This window comes from Peromyscus eremicus, chromosome 9, assembly GCF_949786415.1.
Source record: "Peromyscus eremicus chromosome 9, PerEre_H2_v1, whole genome shotgun sequence".
Taxonomy (NCBI): domain Eukaryota; kingdom Metazoa; phylum Chordata; class Mammalia; order Rodentia; family Cricetidae; genus Peromyscus; species Peromyscus eremicus.
In genome coordinates this window covers 81,270,005-81,296,459 of record NC_081425.1, presented here as the reverse complement: position 1 = coordinate 81,296,459, position 26,455 = coordinate 81,270,005, and the positions used below count along the sequence as shown (strand labels likewise).

General features: G+C 51.0%; 1 protein-coding gene across 1 annotated transcript in view; it reads left to right on the top strand.

Moving 5' to 3' along the window:
• The window catches only part of Dlg5 (discs large MAGUK scaffold protein 5), a 110,839-nt gene extending 84,833 nt beyond the window's left edge, over positions 1-26,006 (top strand). Inside the window, exons 16-32 of the mRNA XM_059273865.1 lie at positions 844-967; positions 1,321-1,465; positions 2,752-2,864; positions 3,474-3,563; positions 3,756-3,906; positions 6,789-6,951; positions 7,093-7,226; positions 7,851-8,000; positions 8,807-8,990; positions 9,959-10,107; positions 10,849-11,019; positions 12,826-13,019; positions 21,162-21,305; positions 21,555-21,682; positions 23,180-23,289; positions 23,821-23,930; positions 24,798-26,006. Coding sequence (XP_059129848.1) covers positions 844-967; positions 1,321-1,465; positions 2,752-2,864; positions 3,474-3,563; positions 3,756-3,906; positions 6,789-6,951; positions 7,093-7,226; positions 7,851-8,000; positions 8,807-8,990; positions 9,959-10,107; positions 10,849-11,019; positions 12,826-13,019; positions 21,162-21,305; positions 21,555-21,682; positions 23,180-23,289; positions 23,821-23,930; positions 24,798-24,901 — 2,364 coding nt within the window. The 3' untranslated portion in view covers positions 24,902-26,006. The remainder of the gene's footprint in view (positions 1-843; positions 968-1,320; positions 1,466-2,751; positions 2,865-3,473; positions 3,564-3,755; positions 3,907-6,788; positions 6,952-7,092; positions 7,227-7,850; positions 8,001-8,806; positions 8,991-9,958; positions 10,108-10,848; positions 11,020-12,825; positions 13,020-21,161; positions 21,306-21,554; positions 21,683-23,179; positions 23,290-23,820; positions 23,931-24,797) is intronic.
• Positions 26,007-26,455: the final 449 nt, after the last annotated feature.

Sequence of the window (26,455 nt, the reverse complement as noted above, 5' to 3'; positions counted from 1 at the left end):
CAATTTCCCAGGCTTGTATGGAGCTGGTGCCTTTGCTGGTGGTGTGTACCTGCAAGAGTGAATAGGGTGGCAGGTGGATGCCAGTGAGCAACAGTCCCCTGTAGATGGGAAAGCATCACGAGACATGCATGGTAGTGGGAAATGACACCAAGAGAATGCTTACCTGAGAATAATGTTTGGTTTGCTTGTTAAAGAAGTTTTTGAGCTTGTTTAAAAAAAAAAAAAAAAAGCTAAGTGACATATTTGCCCAAGAAAGGTTGGGGGAAATGAGTGGTACGCTTGATATTGGCTGCAGGGCAGACTAGCTGTGTGTGCCGAAGTTTGCAGAAGGGGAGATGGCTGAGACATGAAACTCCTAGGGCACAGTGCACACTGCTCACTGTGCATCCTGTCGCAGGCATGCGTTCTCATCTTCCACTCCCACAATCGATTTCTTTGAAAGGCAGATTCTAACAGCAACAACAAAAACAGGCGGCGGTAGCGCACACCTTTAATCCCAGCACTCGGGTGGCAGAGGCAGGCAGATCTCCGTGAGTTCGAGACCAACCTGGTCTGCAGAGCGAGTTCTAGAACAGATAAGGCTACCCAGAAACCCAGTAACCCTGTCTTGGAAAAAAAAAGGAAAGGAAAGGAGAAAAAGAGAGAGAGAGAGGCAGATTTTCTGCACTCGTATGATGGGTCTGTACAGGAAGCCCTTGGCTTCCAGGTGTCAGGTAATGTGAATGGGTGATACCTCTCCCCCTGGTCACTAGCCTGAGTGGGAGAAGCTGGTGCATGAAGTCAGTTGTTTGCATACTGAGTATTCACTTTCCTCAGCCGACATGCTCACCTTTGATTCTGCAGGAACAGGAGTGTGTTCCAGCCGGCGGAGAGCTCTCCCCAGAGGTCCAGGAATGGTCCCCATACTCACCAGGGCACACCAGCCGTCATGGCAACCCCCCACTCTACCCCAACCGGCCATCTGTGGGTAAGCTGCTGAGACAGGAATTGGGAACAGCGCTGTTGTGGGTTCACAGGGATGTCCAATCTTTGGAAAGAGGGGATATTGTCACATGTATTCAACCCACAATTGCTGCCCTTTCTGTGACTGTTGACCCCGTCTCTGGATGTGTCATTTGCTCTTTGCAATGAATCAGTCCTTTCTTATGGTTGGGGAAAGGCCAGTAGTCAAAGCCATATGGCAAATTGGTGGCTAAAAGTCTCTACCTAGAATCCTTTTTCCCTAAGACTGAGACTGCCTGGTGTCTGCGGGAGGGTGTGCTCCAGTCCAGGGCTGTTTAGGTGTTTTGGAACCACTGTCCTGACCCAGCCCATTTTTAGGCACCGTTCCCCGGAGTATGACTCCCAGCACCACTGTGAGCTCCATTCTTCGGAACCCCATCTATACTGTGCGCAGCCACAGGGTGGTTCCCTGTGGCTCTCCACCCGTGTCCCGTGATGCCGGCCCCCAGGGCTTGTCTCCCAGGTATGCTAAGGCACTTAAACTTTGCTGTGTACCAGCTGGCCAGTCTCTTGGTTGGAGAGTTACTGCAGCATAGAGGCCTGTAGACAGAAAATCCTCTTAGCCAGCTGGGAAAGGGCTGAGGGAGCAGTGCTGGACTTAGAGAATGCTGTGTGAACTCACTGGTATTCAGAGGATAGTGATGACAGGTCTGGTGCCAGTGCTGAAATTTCAGTAGAGACATTTTTCTGATTAGGTAGAATACCACTTAATGTATTAAAAAAGAAACCTGAAATTAAGGGAGGGAAAGGGTGGGGTCAAGATCACCCTTATTCATTCATTTGGCAATTTTTTAATGAGCACCTACTATGTCCCAATGACTGTTCTGGTTTCGAGGACAGACAGTGATAAACTTGAAAGGCAGCTCTCCATTCATGGGGCTTTGTGTTCAGTGCAGGAGTGCAGACATGTGAGAATAGGACAGTGATAACATGTGGTGCTGAGTGGCCCTGAGTCAGAGAAATAGGGTGACAACTGGGCTGTGATTGGAAAGAGGGGGTCTAGGAGACTGAGTGGTTGGGGAAGGTACTGTGGCATAAGAGCAGCTGTTGTGACTAGAGGAATGATAAAGAGATAAAGACCAGCTGTAGGGGCTGGGATGTAGCTCAGTGATAGAACACTTTCCTACACACGCAAGGCCCTGGGTTTCCCTCAGTCCAAAAGGAAGAAAACAACAGTACCCGTACAAAATTTTGGGAGGAGCCTCTGGAAGGAGGACTGCTGGGGGGCTGAGGGCTGGGTGTCTGGGTGCATAGGGGGAGCTCGGCACGGGGCAGTGCATCAGCAGGAGGCCCAGACTAGGACACAGACTCTCAGAGACTACAAGGGAGAGCACTAGAGAGTTTCAAGCAGGGAAGAGATGTCAGCATTACACAACCTAAACCACCTGGTTGGGACTGACTGCAGGCCAGCTGGATGTGGGTGGTCCCTGGGTTCTGTCCACTAGCTCCAGTTTCCTGGGCATGCTGTCCTGAGTGAGGCATAACACTGCTCGCTCTCTCCAGGACCCTCGGTGCACATCCTCCCCCCCCCCCCATACCATTTTCCTAGGCCTACACAAGGTAGAACCGTGTTTCCTCTGCCCATCCAATTCCAGTCCTGGCCCTGTGTGCCCCCTCTACGGCCCACAGGTCCATAGATGCCCTCTATGAGACGTGACTAGGGTCAGGCCGCTCACTTTGTTTCCCCCTTTGGTCATGTCTGGTCTTAGTCCTTCTCCAGGGCCCCTCACCTCTCTGATTCACTCACAGTGTCCAGCACCAGGGACGCCTCAGCCTGGACCTGAGTCCCAGGGCCTGCAGTGACTACCCCGACATGAGAGCCTCCCAGGGTTCCAACTCCCTGCCCTCCAGTGCCCGTCTTGGTAACTACCACCGGTGCTTGCATTTTGAGAATCAGGTCTCTGGGTGGGCTGCCCACATGACTCCTTTCCCTCCAGAGGCTGAGCTCAGCTCCCTCCTCTGAATAGCTGACACCTCGGGACCCTTCTGGCATACCTATGTTTTTCGAGCCACTGCCTTCTGCCCACAGGCTCCATGATGGTTGCATGGTTGTTTCAGGTGACCTCTCGGTTGGAGTCTTGTTTCCTGACCCTGAGTTAGTCCATCTTGGGTGTGCTGTATGGATACACACTTGGGGGATATGTCTCTCTGAGGGGAGTGTTGTGTTGCCTGGTAACAAGACGCTGGGAGATGTCTTAGGCTTCAGAGCATCTGCTGTAGCAGTTAGGTTACTGTTGCATTTTGCGGCTTGAAGCAAGGCGTATGCTCCTGTTCTGGAGCATTCTGGGCCTGCTAAGTTCCTTCTAGCGTGAGGAGCCAACTATCTGCTTCTCTGTAGTTCTCCACGGATCATTTCCCTCAGGGGTATCTAACAGGCTTTCTGTGTTACTGCATTGCCTGCTGAGAAGGGGTGAGGACTGAGGGCTGTTTAGTCAGAAGACCTGACGCTGTGTCTCCTCCTGGAACAACAGGGTCTTCCAGTAACCTGCAGTTCAAGGCAGAGCGGATTAAGATCCCATTAACACCAAGATATCCCCGGTCTGTCATGGGCTCTGACAGAGGTAAGAACTGGGCATTTGCTCCTGTGCCCGCTCCCTTGGGTTCCTCTCGTCACCCCAGTGGGTTGATGAAGGTTAACCAAGCCTAGCCCTCATCTGTTGCTGTGGAGACAGGAGGCAGTGTGGAGACCGTCATCCAGGCCCAGGTCACGTCCGGATGGCAGATGAGTCATGCCACCTTTTCCCTTCCGGCAGGTTCATTGTCACATTCTGAATGCAGCACTCCTCCCCGGTCCCCGCTGAACGTCGATACCCTGTCCTCCTGCAGCCAGCCTCAGACCTCAGCCTCCACATTGCCCAGAATTGCTGTCAACCCCACTTCCCATGGGGAGCGGAGAAAGGACAGGTGAGTGTTCATGAGCTCCTGTGGCTGGGGCAACCCAGGGGACTTCACATCTGCTCTGGGGATGGGGCGGTCCAGAGAGCATGAGGCGGACTGGAGAAACAGCTGGAGCTGGAGACCGAGCAGGTCAGATCTGGATGGCAGGGACTGAGCAAGGTGGGCTCTCCCCCGGGCAGTGACCAAGCAGGATGCCAGAGAAGGCCTGGTGGTGACAGGGATATTGAGGTGCTACTTCCTGCTTGCCAGGCCCATTTATGCACTGTTGTAAAGGTCTCAGCTGCATGAGTGTTCCTACAAGAGTAGACTGTGTCCAAACCTCCTGAGTTCTCTGGATGCAAACTCTGTGACTGGCCTGATCCGGCTAGAACCAGGACTCATTCTTATCCCTTAATCTTTGGCCCCAAGTATAGTTCTCTGCATTTCTTGGTTCTTTTGCTCCACCCTAATTTTTTTTTTTTTTCCTTTTGAGAAATGAAATGCACATAGGCAGGCAGATCTCTGTGAGACAGCCAAGGCTACATAGTGAGGCCCTGCCTCAGGAAACCTAAATAAATAAATTAGATCCTATTTGATTTGAAAATCTGAACTTATAAGAAAAGAAGCCCAGTGAGTGTTAACCTGAGAGCCCTGGGGAACAAATGTATCCAACCCCAGGGCCCTGCCTCAGGGCATCAGCTACAGGACCTAGGGCAGTGTTCAGGGGTCCTTTCTGGATGACATAGATGGGAACTTGGAGGGTTGGCTTTGCTCAGCTGTAGCTCTGGCTTCTCCAAATGAAGTGTGTCCACATTGTCACATGAGTCACACACCCTATCAGCTTCCTGCTTTGAGTGAGAGCCAAGTGTGAGCGATTCCTGCCTTGCTGGGCCTTACAGTTCAGCTAGAGATGAGTTTAGCCCGTGTGGCCCAAGCAACAGCTTCCCAATTAAAGGGAGTCTCCTATCCAGAACCCGGAGTTCCCTCTCATACAGTCATGAGAGAAAATCGGGGAAATGGAAATCAGGAAACCCTGATTCATAGGGTCATTTGGAAGTTTCCTAGGTGTGTGTATGTGTGTGTATCTGTGTTTGTGTGTATCTATGTGTGTCTGTAGGTTTGTGTGTGTGTGTGTGTGTGTGTGTGTGTGTGTGTGTGTGTGTGTGTGTGTGTTGGGGTATGTGCACATGAGTGCGGGTGCCCTTGGAGGTCAGAAGGGGGCATCAGATCCCATGGCACTGGAGTTACAGGTGGTTGTGAGTGGCCCAGTATGGGTGCTGACAACTGACCTCAGGTCCTAAAAGAACAATATACACTATTAACTGTGGAGTTATCTCTCCAGCCCCAGCTTCTTGGCTTTTATGTGATATTGTTAGACACGGTCACCCACTTTTGTCTTGAGCTGAACACACTGTGTTAATGTGGACAGAGGAAAAGGTCCGTCACTGGGTGAGAAGGAACTTCGAATGGGAACTAGGCCTGCTCCCTCCCTCGTTCACTGTCCATCTTCTTAGGCTGGGCTATGAGGATGGTCTTCAGATGGTTGTCTGCAAGGGACCTTGGAACTCTACACTACCTGACACTCTAATGCATGTTCAGAGGCGGAACTGATTGTATGCAGAAGCTAGAAGGTTAAGGGGAGACTTGTGGAGGAGTGGGTTTGGGAAGTGAAACCACCAGGCGGTGGATGTCAGAACAATTTAAGAAGAATTTCATGGGACAGTGAGATGGCTCAGCAGATAAAGGCACTTGCTGCTGGGCCTGGTGACCTGAGTTTGATCTCCTGGACCTACGTGGTGGAAGGAGAGACTGATCCCACCCCCACCCCACAGGTTGTCTTCTTACCCCTCACATGCACCACGGCATACACATGTGTATGTGCACAGACATACACACGAATAAATAAATGCAAAGATCAAATCTATTTTAAAATCGGGGGGGGGGGGCGCAGGCATTTTACCTTCTGCTATTCCAAGACACAGCTGTGGGGAGCCAGGCTGAGGTCTTCTGAGCTTGTGAATGTTCTTTTTGTCTCATAGTAGTGACAGGAGCAGGTATCTCAGGCTGGTCATGACCAGGAACTTCCCATGGGCTTTAGAGGGGACCCAGGAGGGTCTTCATCCTGGGCTGATGAAGCTGCCGCTGGGGAGGGCTTGGCGGAGCCCTGGGTCTTCTATGCAAGTGTGTGGTCCTTCTCTGATGTCCCTTCTCTCCTAACTCTTGTCCATCGATGTATCTCTTCTACCACAGATCCTTTCTGAGGCTGCCCGTGGCCATTAGGCCCAGGTCCTCCTCGCTGAGGAGTCTGAGGTTGGCCTGACATGAGGCTCTCACATCCTTTCATGCCCTTGGATATGGGGGACAGCTCCCTGGCCAGTAAATGCATGGGCATACCCTTGCTCCATCTGTCCCCCAGCCCTCTTCTTATGGCTTATAGCTGCTTCATTTCCACCCTAGGGATCCATGAATGTAAGAACTGACTAGTCATATATCTTTTGGGGATGGGGGAGGGAGACTGTAATTGCAGAGCCATCTCTTTTTGCCAGTGGGTATCTTCAGAACCCCCTCCATGGGATATGCATAGTGCATGTCCTGAGATGATCCTTTCATCGAATAAAAGTGTGTGTGTGTGTGTGTGTGTGTGTGTGTGTGTGTGTGTGTTTCCCATAGCTATAGTTCATATGAACCATTCTCTGTCTTTTCCATGTTTGTTTGGATGTGCTATGCTTGTATTGCATGAAATTTCAGGAATGTATTCCTTTGTCCAAAGTCGATTGCCATGTCCCATCATTATCAGAACACCTGAGCTCTGGGCCTTCCTTCACACTGCTGACTTGCATGCCCGATCTCAGCCTCCTTGTTCTGTCCCCTTGGGTCTAAGTCCCTGAAACCTTTGGCTCTTTCTCCAGGCCTTACCTGGAGGAGCCACGCCATGTGAAGGTGCAGAAGGGTTCAGAGCCTCTGGGAATCTCCATCGTGAGTGGAGAGAAGGGTGGTATCTATGTCTCCAAGGTGACCATAGGGAGCATCGCCCACCAGGCCGGCCTTGAGTATGGGGACCAGTTACTTGAGGTAAGAGAGAGTCGTGGCCCTTCCTTCCTTCCTTCTTTCCTTTTCTAGTCCATCTTGCCCTTCAAAGCAGTGTTCCCAAGTTTCACGTTCACTACCTCAGTCATTGCCCAATCACTGAATCCACTCTGGGCTTCTTCCCAGTTCAATGGGATAAACCTGAGGAGTGCCACCGAGCAACAGGCCCGGCTGATCATCGGACAGCAGTGTGATACCATCACCATCCTGGCCCAGTACAACCCACACATTCACCAGCTCAACAGCCACTCCCGCTCCAGGTGAGCTTCCGGGGCTGCCTAGGCTGGGGCGGAGAGAGAGAGAGGTCCACAGGGGATTGCCTACCTGGTGCCAGGTCCAAGTTTTTGAGATTCTTCTTCTAGTAAAGGAAGATGAATCACCTTGAATGTTGGGCAAGGGGTTTCCAGAGAGAAGATGTCTCTTTCTAAGACATTAAAAGTACAGACAAGGGTGGGGGGAGCTGCAGTAACCAAAATCTCAGCCCCGGCACAGGATTCATACTCAGTGGTTGACTCTGTGTGTGAGCACACACTGGACATCTATCTGCCTGTACCTGCTCCTGAGCTGTGGGTTCCGGGGTGTGTGTGTGTGTGTGTGTGTGTGACAGGAGGGGCTACATGTCCTGTAGAGCCACCACACATGGCTCAGCAGAGAAGACGAGAAGGGAAAGTGGCTTTGCATGTCCTCTAGGCTGGACACCTTTGGAGAGGACCCCTGATTGGAGACAGGGGCAGATGGCAGAGTCCAGACTCCTCATGTGTCTGTCGTTCCAGGACTCGGTGTGTGAAGCCGGGTTCCCTGTTCAGAGTCTGGGCCCATTGCCGCTGCAGCCGTGGTGGCTCTGGCTGCTTGGATGTAGTATTCCTTCTGTTTTCCGCCTCCAGCTCCCACCTGGACCCCGCTGCCACCCCCCACTCCACTCTCCAGGGCAGCAGTGCTGTGACCCCAGAACATCCCTCTGCTATTGACCCACTGATGGAACAGGATGAAGGCCCTGGCACGCCCCCAGCCAAGCAAAGCACCCCCAACTCCAGGTCAGCACAGGCATGCTGTGGGTCTCCGTTTGCCCAACTGCTCCAGTGGGCCAGGGCCCGCACCAGGCCTGTCTTTTGACTCCCTTCCTCTTCTCCCCATCTGTCTCTCCTCGCTTGCGTTGCTCTCCGTTTTCTGTCTTTTCTTCTCCTGTTCGGTCTCCAGACCTCTCACCTTTTATCAGCTGGGAAGGCCTGGGTCTCTGGGCAGTGTTGAGGTTCGGCCGGGGCCCTGGCAAGTGTGGTGAGCTGCAGTGCCATGAGAGGCTGTGAGAGAGAGGCTGTGAGAGGCAGCCATGGCTGAGCTCTGTGGCAAGGAGAGTTGTCTGCCAGGTCTGAACTTCTCCTGCCAGCAGACTGGGGCCCTTAAGAGAAACTAGGAGGAGAAAGTGTTCTTATGGGAGCTGTGCTAGCCTAGCCTAGAATTGCCAAGTCTCCACAAAAGTCCCAGTGTCATGCAGATTGAGGCAGCTCTGCCTGGGGATCACTCCCACTGGAAGTCACCTGCAGGCAGATTGTCACCAGGGGTGGTCTCCGTGGGTGTCTGTCTGCCTTCCTCACTGTGTTCCCAGCTTCACTCGTGACTCTTCAGTTTTTTTTTTTTCATTAATTTATTTATTTTACATCCTGACCCCAGCCTCCCCTCCCTCCTCTCCTCCCACTCCCTTCTACCTCCCCTCTTACACCCCCCCACCCTCCCACCCTCCACCCCCTTGGGAAGCAAGCAGGGGTGCAGACCATGGCTCTCTTCACTTATGCCTGACTCTTCTCCTTGCACATGGTAAGGACTTCATTTTCCTTCTCAAAAGGATTGTGGGAGATACCAGCAAGAAGACCCCTGAACCCCGCATCGTTTTCATCAAGAAATCCCAGCTGGATCTGGGGGTGCACCTGTGTGGTGGGAACCTGCACGGGGTGTTTGTGGCCGAGGTGGAAGACGACAGTCCGGCCAAGGGTCCCGATGGCCTCGCGCCAGGGGACCTCATCCTCGAGGTGAGCTCTGCCACGGCGGGTGCCGGGTCATGTTCGGGTGGTATCAGCCTGTGCCCTCTTACATGACACAGGAGATGGGATTTCACTTCACCCAGCAGCTTGTCAAGGTGGGTTATTCATCTTGTAAATGAGGGATACTGTCAAGACCCTGGGCAGTGAGGTGGGTCACTGAGGCAACCCAAGGGCTTAACCTTGGCTCTGATCCTGAACAGCCAGAAGGAGGCGCCCAGTCTCATGAGCCATAGGTCTCTGAGCTGACTGATTTGGCTCTCTTTCCCTCCCACTCTCTGGGTCTCCCACCCTGCGCAGGAGATGGCATATAGATGGCTGTCCTAGTCAGGGTCATCCTAACATGGAACACCATGACCAAAGCAACTTTGGGAGAAAAGGGTTTATTTCAGCTTACACTTCCAGGTAACATTACATTACTGAGGGCAGTCAGGGCAGAACTCAAACAGGCCAGGAACCTGGTTGCAGGAGCTGATGCAGAGGCCATGGAGGAGTACTGCTTCCTGGCGTGCTCAGCCTGCTTTCTTATAGAATCCAGGACCAGCAGCCCAGGGATGGCCCCACCCACAAAGGGCTGGGCCCTCCCCCATCAATCACTAATTAAGAAAATCCTCTACAGGCTGGCCTACAGCTCAGAAAATGCCTTATGGAGGCATTTTCTTCATTGAGGTTCCCGCCTCCCAGATGACGCTAGCCTCTGTCAAGTTGACATAAAATTAGCCGGTACAATGGCAAAGACACGGTTTCATAAGCAGAACATAGAGCTCTTCATTGCTAGGAAGTTCCATTGGATCTAGTAGCCAGGAAATCATATAGGGCATAGGCACTGGGGATACCAAGGTCTGTAGAGGGGAGGCGGGCAGAGTCTCAGACCAGGCTCCATCCTGGAACCTTCTGAGTACCCACCCGAGCTATCCCTGCCACTGTCTTTCTGACCCTGGTACTCTTTCCCTGGTCAGTATGGCAACCTGGATGTGCGCAGCAGGACAGTGGAGGACGTCTATGTGGAGATGCTGAAACCTAAGGATCATATCCGCCTGAAGGTGCAGCACCGCCATGAGGAGTTCAGCAGAGTCAAGGGCCTGCCTGGTGACAGCTTCTACATCAGGTGCCAGCAGGAAGGGTTAGGGCCAGGGGAGGGGCTCTCTGTGGAAAGTTCATAGGGCAGGTGGATTCCCTGGACTCTTTGTCCCGAGGGCTCAGGCCATCATTGGCATTGCTTTTGCCCATGTGAGATTTTTTTTTTTTTTTTTTTTGGCTGGGTGGGGGGTGGGGAGGGGTCAAGATTGCAGGAATTTTGAGACCTGGAGTTCCTTACTCTGTGGGTTGTGTTCCTCCTGTGGCCTCTCCTGAGTCCCACAGAGCCCTCTGTGGTATGCATGGTGTCTGTAAGTCCTGTGGGAATCAGGATGTGGGGGTGGCATCAGGCATCTTCCATGAGTGGTTCAGGACTCCTGTCATGTCCTCCACGACCTGGGACCACAGAGTAGATGAAAACACACATGAGTAACACTTCCCATTCTGCAGGTGGGAAGTGATATGTTTTCATCTTCGGGAGATGCCAGTCTGCAGGAAGCAGCAGCTTGGGTTTCCCAGACAGGCGGGTAGAAAATGTCTGTTTGAAAGGATGGGGTGCAGGAAGTCTTTCTTGTGGGGGGAGGATGAGCCCTTAGTGTTAGGGAAGGAAAGGTGATATCTCCATCCTGCTCTGTAAAGTGTATGAACGGGGCCTCTTCAGGATGCCCCCAAATCCTTGTCTGTGGTGTCTGGAGACAGCACAGACAGCTGCGTCAAGAGATGGGTGTGTGGTGTGACCCTCTCAACCTGTGTTATCTGTTCCATGGTCCAGGGCCCTGTATGACCGTCTGGCAGAGGTGGAGCCTGAACTGAGTTTTAAGAAAGACGACATCCTGTATGTGGATGACACATTGCCCCAGGGCATGTTTGGGTCCTGGATGGCTTGGCAGCTGGATGAGAATGCCCAGAAGATCCAGCGTGGGCAGATTCCCAGCAAATATGTGTAAGTTTTCTCCATCTCCAGGCAGGGACCACAGGGGCCACCAGTGTGGTATAGGACCTCACAGAGTGACACTGGCCTGGGCTGCTGGGGAAATTGACTCCTTTGGGAACTGCAGCTTCAGCACTGTACATGTGGCCCAGATCACTGTCCAGAAAGCTGCTCCTAGATAAGCCAATGCATAGAAGTGCCACAGTGAGTCAGGATGGAGAGTCATGATGATGTAATTCCCTTACCAGATGAGTCCTCCCAATGATTCGGGGGTAAGTACATTCACAGATATGTGCAACCATTTCCACCATTATTTTATTTACTGATTTATTGAGATAGGCTCTCATGTAGCCCAGGCTGACCTCAAATTTGCTGTCTAGCCAAGATGGCCTTGAACTGATTCTCCTGCCTCCATCTCTTGCATGCTCAAATAATAAGCATGTGCCACCACACCCAGTTTATGGGTGCTAGGGATTGAACACAGGGCCTTGAGCATGCTAAGCAAGCACTTTACCAACTGGACCACATTCCCAGCTCCTTCAGAGTTAATTTTAAAGCATGTTCATCACCTCAGAAAGAAACCTTAGCTATTACCCTATGTCTGTTTTCTTTTGCTGTAACAAAATACTTGAGGCTGAAAAATTCACAAGAAAAAGAGTTTTTGTTTTGTTTTGTTTTTTGTTTTTTGAATCTCTCAGTTCTGGAGGCTGAAGTGTGGAGTCAGGTGACCTCAATCTGTTCAGCATCTGGTGAAGACCTCATTGGCCACTTCACAATATGGTCAGGAGGCAGAAGGAAGAGATCCTGTGGCAAGCTAGGAAGTGTCTTAGTGTTCTATTGCTGTGAAGAGACACCATGACCACAGCAACTCTTACAAAGAAAAACATTTTTAACTGGGGGCTTGCTTACAGTTTCAAAGGTTTAGTCTGTCATCATGGCAGGGAGCATGTGGCACATAGGCAGACATGGTGCTGGAGAAGTAACTAAGAGTTCAACATCTGAATCGGCAGGCATTAGTAAGAGAAAGACTCTGGGACTGGCTTTGGCTTTTGAAGCCCCAAATCCTACCCCTAGTGATACACTTCCTCCGATAAGGCCATGCCTTCTAATCCCTCTCAAGTAGTGCCAGTCCCTGATGACCAAGCATTCAGATCTATGAGCCTGTGGGGACCATTCTCATTCAGACCACCACAAGAGTCAAGGAGGACTCAGGCCAGGTTTGTTCTTTCTTTAATAACCAACCATTGGAGGAAGTAACTGGGGTCCTGAGAGGACCTCATTGATCCCTTCTGAGGATAGATACCTAACCAATCTCCAATTGTTAGGGTAGAGATCTAATTCAGTCTCTTAAAGACACCTCCAGCTCAGTGTACCTACCCTGGGGATTCAGTCTCCAGCAGTATGTGGACCCTTGAGAGTCATGGGAAAACCCATAACCCAATCCCAGCACACTCTTATCGCTTACTCCTCCAGCCCCAAGCCACTCATCTACACTTACGGTCTGTAGGTTTCTCTTTAGACATTTGATGCAAATACAATCACATGGTTCACGGTCATCCGAACTGTTAGTGTCCACATCTTCCATGGCAGGAAGCACAGCTGACAGTGTTACTGGGCACCAGCTGCCTTGAGCTCGGTGTCACGGTGGGAAGTTACTTGCTCTGAAGCTGGACCCTAAACTTCTTGTTACCGTGGTGATGCCTGAGAGTCCTGGAGCATGGGAAAGGCCAGTCACTAGGAGGCCTGGGGGGAGCTGGGGGAACCTAGCTTCCTCCCTTCCCAGGGCGCTCCCAGCATGGTCATTCTCTGTGACTGCAGGATGGACCAGGAGTTCTCAAGGAGGCTCAGCATGTCCGAGGTCAAAGACGACAACACAGCAAAGACGCTGTCGGCAGCTGCACGTCGGTCCTTCTTCCGAAGGAAACATAAACACAAACGCAATGGGTCCAAAGATGGCAAGGACCTGCTCACCCTGGACACCTTTTCCAGTGACTCCATTCCGCTCTTTGAAGGCAAGTGCTGGGCTTCTTCCAGCAGGGCTCCAGGCGTGGGGGTGGGGAGCTTCACCATGGGGGATTCCCAGAGGTTCCTTGCTTTTTGTGTACTTGTCTGGAAGTGGACCTTCAGGCAGGCAGGATGGTTCTGAGAGTCTTTCACTTCAGTATGTGCCTTTAACCCTCAAGGTCTCCTCTTGGCCACCATGTTTCTTTGTCCCTTCCGCCCTGTTTCAGGAAGGAGAATGTCGGGGCTTTGGGGGGCCCGGGGAGGTGGCTCAGTGTGTGAGCTGCTGGCTGTGCAAGTTTGAGGACCTGAGTTCAGATCCACATAGAAAAAGCCCGATGTGGTGTGTCTGTAACCCTAGTACTGAGAATGAAGAAAGATGGAGGTGGCTGATGGCCAGCCATCCTAGCTGACATGTGAAGTTCCAAGTTCAGTGAGAGGCCCTGGGTCAGTGGACGTTGTTTCTGCTTCATGCAGTGCGCCTGGCTTGTGTTGGTCCCTGTTCAGCCTTTCTTGCTTCCTTCACACGTTCATTGGTAATGTTGACAAGAGCCTTGCCAACAGAATGCTGAGTCAGGCTTGAGTTGAGGACGAGGACTGTCAGATGGCCTCCCGGAAGACGGCCCTTGTAGAAGGAGGCCGTTGATCCTGAGTGGGAAGAGGTCCTTGTCATCAAGTGGCTCCTGGGGCTGTGTATGTATTCACTGTCCTGGGCAGACGGTGTGGGTGACCGGGCAGTAGACTGTGGGACTGACGGTTCCCCCTTTCTTCTCTCCTTCTTTCCCTCCTTCTCATCTTGAAAATGAAGATCTTGCCAGGCGTGGTAGTATATACCCATAATCTCAGCACTTGGGAGGCAGAGGCAGGCAGAGCTCTATGAGATACCCTGGTCTACATAAAAAAAAATAACCAGAGCTGGGCGGTGGTGGCGCACACCTTTAATCCCAGCACTCGGGAGGCAGAGCCAGGCGGATCTCTGTGAGTTCTCGGCCAGCCTGGGCTACCAAGTGAGTCCCAGGAAAGGCGCAAAGCTACAGAAAGAAACCCTGTCTTGAAAAACAAAACAAAACAAAAATAAAATAAAATAAAATAAAATAAAAAATAATAATAACCAGGCCAGCCAGGGCTACACAATGAGACCCTGTCTCAAGAAAAAAAAAAAAATTAAAGCGCAGTGAAATATTCCGTCACCATGAGGCAGGCTGGATAGACCACAGCCTGTGGGAAGCTCTGGTCCGCTCTCAGTTTCTGTATAACACACAGCTTTAGTGTGGGATTTCATGCATGTAAATGTATATGTAAACATATAGGTCTTTTGGTGACAGTGTTGGCCCAGTTTTGCCTTTTTACCTCGAAAGCCTGAAATGCTTACTATCCTACAACTTAACTATTAATAGTTCAGTTGCTGTCGAGTTATGGTGAGGCTTCTCCTGTGTGTCTTGCCCTCTGCCTGCCCTCTTTTTGCCATGCTCTCAGACGGCCCCTTCCTCCTTCCCCAGGCGCTGTCTCTCGTGTGTTCAGTGAGGGGCTGGTGGGTGTGTCTGTGTCAATTCCTTGGGATTTCTGCACTGCTTGTTTTCTTGAAAAATTTAAATATTTATTTTTAATATGTATGAGTGCTTTACCTGCATGTACGAATGTGCACCATGTGTGTGCCTACAGAGACCAGAAGAGGGTGTCAGATCCCCTGGGACTGGAGTTACAGATAGTTGTGAGCCCCCATGTGGGTGCTGGGAACCAAACCCACTCCTCTGGAAGAATAGCCAGTGCTCTTAGTGGTTGAGTTATCTCTGCGGCCTCCCCACTCATTTTGAAACTGTTATTAGAAACATATGCCTTCTGGATTATTGTTTTCCTGCAGTGATCCTTCTGCCATTGAAAAATGTCCTGATTTCAGCCAGGCGGTGGTGGCGCACGCCTTTAATCCCAGCACTCAGGAGGCAGAGGCAGGCAGATCTCTGTGAGTTCGAGGCCAGCCTGGTCTACAGAGCGAGATCCAGGAAAGGCACCAAAACTACACAGAGAAACCCTGTCTCGAAAAACCAAGAAAAAAAAAAAAAGAAAGAAAGAAAAATGTCCTGATTTCCAGTACTGTCTCCTTTGGAAAATCTGTAGTATATGATGTTTTGATTTCTACTCCTTCTCTCTTGCTTAGGCCCCACACACTTGACCTTTTTCTGGCTATCTAAGTTCATACTTCGAACTTCCTTGTAGTTTTCTTTACGATCCCTGGAGTAGGGTAGGGTTAGAGCAGCTTTTATTTCAGTATTGTGGCAGCCAGTGTTTTAACACATTGTATCAGGGTAGGACCTGAGTATCAATGTGGAGATGATAGCAGATAGTTTTCACTATGTTCTGTGTAATCAGAACGTTTAAAACGTCACGGTAGCAGATGCTGTCTTTTCTTTGAGTTTGTGGGTTCCGCCTCTTTTATGTTCCCTCGGCTCTCCTTTCTCTCCATTTTGGGAATACTCAAGTATTGCTGTCACCCCTTCAGTTTTCAGTTTGTAGTCCTTTGGAGAGTTCAGTGGCCCTCACCAGATGCCCCTGACTGCCTGCTAGCCCCGGCCGTCCGTTGGATGAAACTTCCCAGTTTCCCGAGACGTCTGAAGCACAGGCCCACTCTGCCTCCACTGACTGCTACCCTCGCTTCCCTAGCCTTCCTGTTCTCACCCCAGGGTGCTCTGGTGGATTTCACACTGTCTCTCTTCACCTCTCTTGCTGCTCTTCACTCCTCCCCGGTCCTGTCTGTCTGATCTTGTCATCTTTCTGCTCTCCTTCAGCAGTTCCTAGGATGTGTGCTCTGTGCTTGGTGATGCATTTTCTTTTTTGTCTGACGAAGTCCATTTTACCATTTTCCCAGAATTCCCCTTGTGTATAGACTCTTAGGTTGGTGTTCACAGTCACACCGTGGTATGGCAGGCAGTTAGTACCGAGTGTCCTCTAGATACCCAGACCTGTAGGTGTTCTATAACTTAGTAAATCACTGTTGTGGTGTTTTGTACAGCCTAAGTGCATTCCCCACATACTTAAATTCTCTCTAGATTACTTGTGATACCTGTTTGAATATTTTCTATCCCCAATTGATTGAATCCATGAACTCAAAACTGTGGATCCAGGGGCTTGACTGCATTTTATTTCAGTGCTTTTAAGATATCATTCTCAGAGCTAACAGAGATGTCTCAGAGGGTAAAGGAGCTTGCCAAGTAAGCCTGGCGACTTGAGTTTGATTCCCTGAACTCATGTAACAGTGAAGGAAAGGCCTAACTCTATGAATGTTTCCGCTTGCCTCCACATATAGCATGCACACACCCCCACACACACATCATGCACATTAGAAAAAAAAAACACTTATTCAAGGAGCTGGGGAGATTGTTTCATGAGCAAAGCAAATGCTTTACGAGGCAAGTGCTGAGGACCAGAGTTCAGATCCCCAGCTCTTATATAAATGCCATAGGAGAGCTATCAAGAAAGACACCCAATGCCAGCTTCTAGCCTACCCATGCTCGCACACACACACACACAATGCACAGGGGGTGGGTTGTATTTATGGCTGCTGTAACAAATCACTGTCAACAGTAGCTTAAAACAATGTGTATTCATTCTGAAAGCCAGTTGTTTAAGGCCAGTGCCACCAAATCAACGTCAGGGTGCCAGCAGTCTCCACTGCCCTGCAAGCTAGGATGAATCTCCTAGCCTTTGTTGGTTGTGAGCAGTGGCTGCCAACATTCTTTTGCTTATAGACACATCACTATTATCTTAAAACCTCTTTCTAGTTCTTCTTCACATCCCCTCTCTGTCATGTATGTCTGCCTCAAAAGTCCCTTTTCTGACAGGAATACCTGTGATGGCATTTAGGCTCTCCCAAGCAACCCAGGAGAACTTTCTCACTAAAAAAGATAAGAGTCACAGATGGTTGGGATCAAGAAGTGTCCTGGCTGGTTTTGTATCAGTTTGACAAGCTAGAGTCATCAGAGAGGAAGGAGCCTGAGGAAATGTGTCCATGAGATGCGGCTGTAGGGCATTTTCTCAACTAGTGATCAATGGGGGAGGGCCCAGCCCATGGTGGGTGGGGCCATCCATCTCTCAACTGGTGATCCTGGGTTCTATAAGAAACTGGGTGAGCAAGCCATGAGGAGCAAGTCAGTAAGCAGCACCCTCCATGGCCTCTGCATCAGCTCCTGCCTCCAGGATCCTGCCCTGTTTGAGTTTCTGTCCCGACTTTCTTTAGCGATGAACAGAGCTGTGGAAGTGTAAGCTGAATAAACCCTTTTCTTCCCCACTTGCTTTTTGGTCATGGTGTTTCATTGCAGCAGTAGAACCTGTCTTAGGGTTTCTCTTGCTGTGAAGAGACACCATGACCATGGCAACTCTTATAAAGAAACATTTAATTGGGGTGGCTTGCTTGTATTTTCAGAGGTTTAGTCCATTATCATCATGGTGGAAAGCAAGGCAGCATTCAGGCAGACATGGTGCTGGAACTGAGAGTGCTACATCTTGACCTGTAGGCAACAGGAGTGGTCCATCTCACTGGGTGTAGCTTGAGCATAGGAGAGCTCAAAGCCCACCCCCATAGTGACACACTTCCTCCAACAAGGCCACACATACTCCAACATGGCCACACCTTCTAATAGTGCCACTCCCTTTGGGGGCCATTTTCCTTTAAACTACCACAGAACCCTAAATAAGACAAGAAGTGACCCAGCCCTTAGGGGGGTGCATTTTGACCTAGCACATGACGTTTCTGGGAGGGTTGCCTCTAATGTTGTTATGCTGGAGGTAACATCCCCTAGGCCCAGGGGGTTTTGGCATCGTCTGTTCCTAGCATCAGGCCTTGCTATCCTGCCCAGATAGGTTTACCTTCTTGTTCTTAAATCTATAGCTTGATGTTTGAAAACATTCTAGGCCATCATTTCCTTCAAGCTGCGTCTATGGTCTTCTCGCCTCTCTCCCCCTGGGTCTTGAGGTCTTGCTGGTCTCATGTTTCCTGCATGCTTTCTCCCATTCTCTTCCACCCTTTTCTCTCCATGCTTCAGCCATCCACGATGCTTCCCACTGACCTTTGCCCTGCTCACTGTCCAGCTCATCTTTGGTGTCCAATGTCTTAATTTCAGAAATTGTCTTGTGTCGTGCCAGAGTTTCCATTTGATGATTTGCAATAGGCTTTCATTCTCTTCCCCAGATCTTCTTGTCTGTTTTTCAAGTCTTGGCATCTGTGAGGACTATCCAGCAGCTGCCCCGACTGCTCATCTCCGAGTCCTCTTTGCTCTACTCAGGCTGCTCCGTAAACATGCCCGGGGACTGTCGGTTGAAGTGTCAAGAAGGGGAAATGTTAAGGCTAAGAGTGAAGTTCCAGTACCTCGGAAGCCAGCACTGGTGGCCCTGGGTCCAAGGGGAGGCTGAACTGACCTCGGGTTGGGCTGCAGCTTCTGTGCTGTGTGGAGTTCACCCTGACCGGCAGAGCTGGCCCCTAGGTCCCAGCTCCCTGAGGTCTCCTCCCTGGGGCAGTCTTTCTCTTTTCTACACAAGAGTCAATGGAACCCTTTGCTCTGTGGTTTTGTGTTTCTCTTACACATTTAGCTTTTTGTTCCTTAGAGCTTTGGAATTTGGCAAGGGTTTCACGGGAAGCCTCCATTTCAGACTTAGTTATTTTGATTTTCTTTGTATTTATTTGCTTGTGAGTAGGGAGATAATTATATATATATACATATATATGAATTATATACACATGTGTGTTTATGGTTAAGCATGCAAAGAGGCCAGAGAAAGACTCTTTGCTTTATTCCTTTGAGACCGGGTCTCTCACTGAACCAGGAGCTAGGCTGGCAGCCAGCAACCCCTCATATCTCTGTCCCTACATTGCTGGGGATAGAGCTGGGTGGCCATGCCTGACCTTTCACATGGGTGCTGGGGATTTGAGCTCAGGCGCTCATGCTTGCACAGCAAGTGCTCTCACCCACTGAGCCATTTCTCCAGCCTCCCAGATTTAGTTCTTGCCTCCTCCCTTCCCACTGTATTTTTGGCTCTTTAGGTTGTGGTTGCTGTGACTGCCCTAAACTCCATTTTTTGTCTCATTTGCTATTGGATATTTCCTGCACACTCTGCCTGAGACCCCAGTGTCTTGGCAGCAGCTCTCTGCCCAGGTTTACATTTGAGCTGTGCATGGAGTATTGCAGAGTCCTCAGAGGAGGAGCACGAATTCCTGTGATGCATTCCAGAAACAATCTGAAGGGGAGATAGAGCTACAAGCCATTCGTGGTGTCACGTCATTTTTGTTGAATGTAACACCCCCCCCCCCCACACACACACACACTCAGCCTATTAAAAAATCAGCTTTTAGTAATAAGAGTCATGTGGAAAAGATACACTTCCAACTCAGAGTAATGGCTGCATCTGAGGAGGCTAGTGTGGAGGGGTCAAAGATATTGGCTACAGCTGTGTCTCTAATTGTTTAAAAGAGAAAGTGCATGGGCATTCATTTTAAGGTCGTGAATGTAGACCAGACTGGATAGAAACTTGTATAATCCATCTTCAAATGCAAGCACACAGGGGTATGATGATGCTGAGAGGCAAGACTATACTCACTTTTTTTTTGTTCTGCCCATGCAGTTGGTCTCTGCAGAGCATGGGTGTTTGTGCCTCCAGGTAGCTGTGCCATCGTCTTCCCTCTGTAGCACCTTGACAGAAGTGTGCAGACCCCACAGAGCCCTCCCCTTCCTACCACAGATGACCACAGTCATCTGTGCCCTCTTCCAGCCTGTTCTTCTGTGCTCTCATCTTAGACCTGTCCCTCATCCAGTTTGAGCTAGCTCAGCCCAGCACCCCCCCCCCCAACTCTTCCATTCTCATGCCTGGACTCCTGATGCAGCATTTGTCTGGGTGTCTAGTCTTGCTCCCTTGTGGCCCCAGTTAGCATAAGCTTCCAAAGTGCAGAGATTTTTTTGTATCTTTTTGTGTTTCTGGGAAGCCAGCATACACCCATCAGGGAGTCTCTAGGAAGTCAGTTGCCTGCTACCTTCCTGACAATCTCTTACTTAGTGGGGGAGTTCACCTGGCATGTTAGCAAAGAAAGTGTCTTGATCACTAGAACTAAACCACAGAGCAGCTGAAGCCTCATAGAAAGCTCATCTTGTGTGTCACATACGGTCTGAGCTGGTGGGCAGCCCAGGGAAGTGGCCCTGTGTTGAAAACCCAGGTCCCTTCTGTCTTCTGCCTCAGACAGTTCCTAAGGGTTGTCACCATGTGTTTGGGCAGAACTGGCTCCCAGCACCATCTTTTCTGGTCCATGGGCAGGGGCCAAAGATGTAATGGCATCACCTCTATCCTTCATGTCCAGGTGTGGGTCAGATAACCATACCTGTGGAGGAGGCTGTGGCTTCCAAACCTTGGAGCCACATCTCTAGTGAGCAGAGATGTGAGGTGTGGGTGCAGTGGGCGTGGGATAACTGAGGAAGACCTGGGGTAGAACAAAGGGTAAGGTGATTGGACATCCATTGTCACCAGTATCCTCAGTGGCAGAGGGACTCTTGCAGTCTCCCGACTCATTAGTGATCGTGCCCTGGTGTGCCTGCAATGTGGTCCTTGATAAAGCTAGGCACCTGACATAAACCAGGTCACCTTCACTGGCCTGGTTTTGTGAAACCTAGAAGATAGGCCTGTGTAGTCAAAAGATTTCCTGTGTTCCGCCCGGCCCAAGGTCCAGACAAATCTTTCTCACTGCAGTCCCGCAGCCTCTTATAAAATAATCACTTGGAGACTTAATATTAATTATGAACTGGATGGCCTATGGCTCAAGCTTTTTGATAGCTAGCTCTTATAACAACCCATTTCTATTAATCTATCAGTTGCCACGTGGCCAAGGTATTACCAGTCTGCTGGCATCTTGCTGCCCCTTGGGTGGCAGCTGGCATCTCTCCCACTCCGCCCTTCTTAGCTCTGTATCTCTACTTGGATTTCCCACCACCTGGCTGTAAGCTTTCTTGCCATAGGCCAGAACAGCTTTATTTACTAAGCAATGGGAACAGCATATATTCACAGTGTACAGAAAGACATCCCACAGCAGGCCTGTCCAGGTAAGTAAGGCCAGGGTGGGCCTATCTAATGAGTCCTCAGTCCAAGCTGGGCCCATGACCCTGCCCCCTCTCATCTCTTAGACTCGGTGAGCCTGGCCTATCAGCGGGTCCAGAAGGTGGACTGTACCTCTCTGCGGCCTGTCCTCATCCTGGGGCCTTTTCTGGATGTGGTGAAAGAGATGCTGGTAAATGAAGCACCTGGCAAGTTCTGCAGATGCCCGCTTGGTAAGGAGTGGTGCCCCTGTGCCTACTAGGTTGTATCTGTCCTTGTTCACCTACCTTTCTGGCCATGCAGAGTGATTGGGATACAGAGTCTATGGGTCCTACAGATGCAGAGAGACCCACCTGCTACCCTCTGTTCTCTCCAGGAGAGCATATAGTAGCGTAGGTCTCCATGCTGCTGATCAGTGTTGCTCTCTGCATTGGGCCCCTTCTGTGCGCCCAGCACCTTGACTTCTGCATCTTACCATACAGAGGTGATGAAGGCCTCCCAGCAAGCCATTGAGAGGGGTGTCAAAGACTGCCTGTTTGTGGACTACAAGCGGAGGAGTGGCCATTTCGATGTTACCACTGTGGCTTCGATAAAGGAGATCACAGAAAAGGTACCTAAGGCTTTGGCCCAGGGGCTGGGCTCCACTTGTACCTGGGACCCTCTGCCCTGGCTCTTACACCTCAGCCGGCTCACCATGCCCTGGGTGTCTGAGGCCTCCTGCCCTTGGTCTCATCCTCCTGGATGCTATGAGTCTCTGCCTTTACCACTAGTGCACAGATCCATGGAAAGGAGCTAGGAGTCACCAGCACTTTGGGTACCCCAGAGCCCCTGCTCTCAAGGGCACTGAGGAGAGCCTTGAACTCTGGAGAGGCCTTCTCCTAGACCATTCTGGGATGGGTCCCTGAACACATGGATACAGAGAGCCACCCACCAGGTCTCTGACCCCATAAAGGCCAAGAGAGTTTCTTGATGCCTTTGGCATCCTGGACTCCATTTGCCAAGGAGTGGGTTAGCTGCAAGTTGTGCTAGGGAAGTAGCCAGTCCTAGCTTCTGGCCTCTGGGCTTCTCTAGCCATTTCTCTGGGCTGCAGTTCCCTCTTCTACCAGACAGTGTGGGCTGCTCATGGTTGAAATGCTCATTACTTTTTGGATGGGGAAAAGCTTTAGTTAGGAAACACATCGAGAGAGCTGCACCCAGGGTGCCTGTGGTCTTTCTAGGCTGACCCCCTTCCTGGACACTGAGGGGCTCATGGGGTGTGTTTCTGTCATAGCCATGCAAAGCTTGTATTGCCCACCCCCCACAAATCCCAGAGTCCCCAGTCTTGTTCAGTGTAGCAGATTTGTGAGGCCAGGGTAGGGTAAGGTCCCAAGAAAGTCCCAGTCTTAGGGTTTCTGTTGCTGCGATGAAACACCATGACCTAAAAGCAAATTGGGGAGGAATTTTGCTGTTTATCACCAAAGGAAGTCAGGACAGGAACTCAAACAGGGCAGGATCCCAGAGGCAGGAGCTGGTGCAGAGGCCATGGAGGGGTGCTGCTTACTGTCTTGCTCAGCCCACCTTCTAATAGAACCCAGGACCACCAGCCCAGGGATAGCACCACCCACCATGGGCTGGGCCCTCCCCCACTGATCACTAATTGACAAAATGCCTTACAGCTGGATCTCACGGAGGCTCAACTGAGGCTTCCTAGGACAGAAACACACCCCACGAGCCCCTCAGTGTCCAGGAAGGGTGTCAGCCTAAGGAAGACCATAAGCACCCTGTGTGCAGTTCTCTGGATGGGTTTCTTAACTGAGGCTCCTTCCTCTAATGATTCTAGCTTGTGTCAAGTTGACACACAAAACCAGCCAGTGTAGTCCCTGTGTTGAAGTGTGGCTTGCTGGCCAGTTCCCACTCCCACTGGAGCAGCCATCAGTGGGTGGTGGAGGGGGGGATATCCGCCAATGAAGTCTGTCTTAAGTGATCTTCTAGAAAGCTGCTTCTGCTGCCTGGTGTTTTTGAGTGTGGAGGAAGGTAGAGTCGTGTGAGGCAAGGGTGGGCCCTTGGGGGGCAGAAGATACGTCCTCTTGTCTGCCCTACAAACTTACTCCACACTCTTATCCCTCAGAACCGGCACTGTCTTCTGGACATCGCCCCGCATGCCATTGAGAGGCTGCATCACATGCACATCTACCCCATCGTCATCTTCATCCGCTACAAGAGCGCCAAGCACATCAAGTGGGTGTCTGGCCCCATTGAGTTCCTCCTGGGGTTGGGTCCTGTGTTGGAAAAATAACACTCCCCTCTGACCCTGGACTGGTATGCAGAGGCCCCATTAGCTGAGCTCAGCACCTCCTTCCTACTTGGGCACAACCACACTTCCAGAGCTCCCCCTCTGTCCCATCCCCTTCTCAGCATGTTGTGCAGAAGGCCACGGGAACTGAGTAGCCTGAGCTAAGTCCAGCTCAGCTGCACTCACGGAGGCCCCTTCTCCTCTTTGCTCTTGAGCTCCTTGTGCCTGAGTTTGGAGACGCCTAATGTGTCTGCTGGCTTTGTCCGTGTACTGGGCTACTGAGGGGCCCAGATTCCCCGTCAGCCCACAGTTCCCCACATAGCCTAGAGGCTATTGATTTATGGGAACACACCCTAGATCCCCTGTCCTAGCCCAACCCTGTCTTCCTGGAGGCCCTGCCACCCTGGACCAAAGAAGGAAGAGGGGACCCAGGAGTAGGTTTAAGACTCAGCCTAGTTCCCTGGCTGCCCCTACAGGGAGCAGAGAGACCCTGTCTACCTGAGGGACAAGGTGACGCAGAGGCATTCCAAAGAGCAATTTGAGACGGCGCAGAGGATCGATCAAGAGTACAGCAGGTACTTCACAGGTAAGTGGGCAGAGGATTTCCTCAGGCGACAGTCCTAAGAAGGGCAGCAGTCCAGCTCTCCTGGATGGGCTGGGCATGACCACATACCCACAGGCCAGGCCAGTGTCCAAGCTGGGCCTCTGGTTGCCGAATGAACCACCTGTGGATGCAGGTTTCCAGCTTCCCTGCCCTGGTGGGTAAAGTCAACCATTTGTAGGAGCTAGTGGAGGCATTTTAGCACATGATAGAAAGGGTTCGGACCTAGTAGGGCACTTCCAGAGGGCCCAGCCTGGCCCCATTTTCGCTTCCAGTTTATCACAAACCAGTAGACAAATAGAAAAAAAAAAGAAAAATGTTTAAAAAATGCACAAACTTAAATATATATTGATTTTTTTTTAATTAGGTTAAACAGAAATAAGATTCCATAAGCTTCGTTACTTTCTGAATGTACCCGGCCTTCTGGTGGTGGGCTCTGCCCACTATGCCTTGGAGTAGCACTAGCTTGCCAACCTGGCTCTAGTCCTTCCCCAACTCCTGCATGTCCCCTACAGAGCCCTGCTGCCTGTGAGGCCATCCTAACATGCTCCCAGGCTGCTTCTCCATCTGCTGCCCTCCCCAGTAGAGGTCAGGCCAGTCCCGTGTGCGCCGCACGCCCCCCCCCCCCCCCCCCCCCCCCCCGCAGTCATTGTGGTAGGCAGTTTGAACAGTCAACTTCCCCAGGGGGCGGTTTTCTCCTTTACCCGTTTTCCTTGCTGAAGGAGGAGGGTCATGTGGGGGAGAGTCAAGGAGCCCACAGACAAGCAGACAGAGTGTTCATTTCCCTTAGTGGGTGGGAATGGCTTACTTAGAGCTGACCTAACCTGCCGTGTTTGGTGGGCTTTTCTGCAGGGGTTGTCCAAGGTGGAGCCCTCCCTGGCATTTGCACTCAGATCCTGGCAATGGTCAATGAAGAACAAAGTAAAGTCCTGTGGATCCCCGCTTGCCCACCCTAGCCGAAAGCTGTACCAGATGCACCTCCATGACCAGATGGTGGGGATAGCTGGCTGACCCTCTTCCAGCCACTAGAGGTCTGTCTGTCTGTGGACAAGGTGGGAAGGACCCAGAACCAGGACTCTAGGAACACCTCCTTTGTAGACGGAGAGCCACCAAGATTTGGCCCAGCTGGTGGATGGCACTACTCACACATCCATTTTGGAACAAACAAACAAACAAAAAAAAACAGAAACACAAAAGACTTGATCCTCCCGCAGCCAGCCAAGCAGAGGTGCTGTGCCCAGGACCTACCTTGCTGATCACAAGTTTACAAGCCTTTTCTAAGTATTTGGTTGTCTATGTTTACTTGAATGGCTCCATGTCGTCGGTGCCCAGCCCCTGATCCCCACCCCTCTGTCACTCCCTGTTGGTTTGATGTTCCTGTCTTGGGCAGGACAATCCTGGAACCTCGTTCAGGGGGAGCTGCTTTGCTACAGGAGGTTCCTGTCAGTGGGACCAGAGCTTTGACAGACTTCCTGCTCCTCAGTGGCCCCTCTCCTGGAAGACATCACAACTGCAGGTGCTCAGACCACTGTTGGTACCAGAACCAGTGCCTTGGTGGGCCCACTGGCCATGGCAGCACTTTCCTCCTACACCAGGAAGGCAGCTTTGGCATTCTTGCAGATTCACCTCTTGGCCTTTCTCCTGCCTTCCTGGCCTCTTGTCTCTTCTCTGGCTGCATTTGTATCTAAGCATCATGTCTAGTCCATCAGGGCTTCGTGGTTCCTCGGTTGGGTCCTCAGCAGGGGGCACGGCCATGCCATTGGTTCCCGTAGGCTCTGAGATGCCCGGCAGCCTTGGTCAGCACAAGGGTGCAGGGTAACCCTTACACTGGCACAGGTGTACCAGCCCTTTCTGGCATGAGACTCTTCATGTCACAGACTTTGAAATAAGGGCTTGTAGTGGGTATAATGGTTAGACTCATCTATTGAAAGTGTAGGAAGAAAACCGGAGCGTTTTTCCATCTTGGTTGCAACAACATTCTCAGCCTGACCCCACGAGGACGTCTCCATTCTTTGTTGGGTTTCTTTTTCTTTCTTTCTTTTAACCCCCCCGCCCCCACCCCCACCCCCACCCCCACCCCCACCCCCCGCACTTCTGATGCCAGATCCATCTGCTAAAGAGCTGATGCGGTCCCTTCTTCAACTGTGTGTCCTATTAATAGGTACTGTACTGGGTTCTGTGTGTCATTGGGGTAGGACCTATATTTTAATACTGTTCCTAACATTTCATTTTAGTAGCAAGAAATCTTTGATTTCATTTTATTCTTTGTAATTCTAGATTAGATTGTAGTTTAGCCATTATTGACAGTTTTTTTTAAAGGGATATATTTTCTTGCACAGCTGTTTAAAAAGAGAGAGTCTCGGCCCTCAAGGCTGTTCGGTGCCTTCCAGGCACACCTTTTCTAGCTCAGACAACTGAGAGACGCTGCCTCTCAAGGTCTTACTTGCACAGTTGCGGGACAAGGACTATTTCCCTGGTCATACATAGGCCCAGTTCCGCTGTCAGCGGAC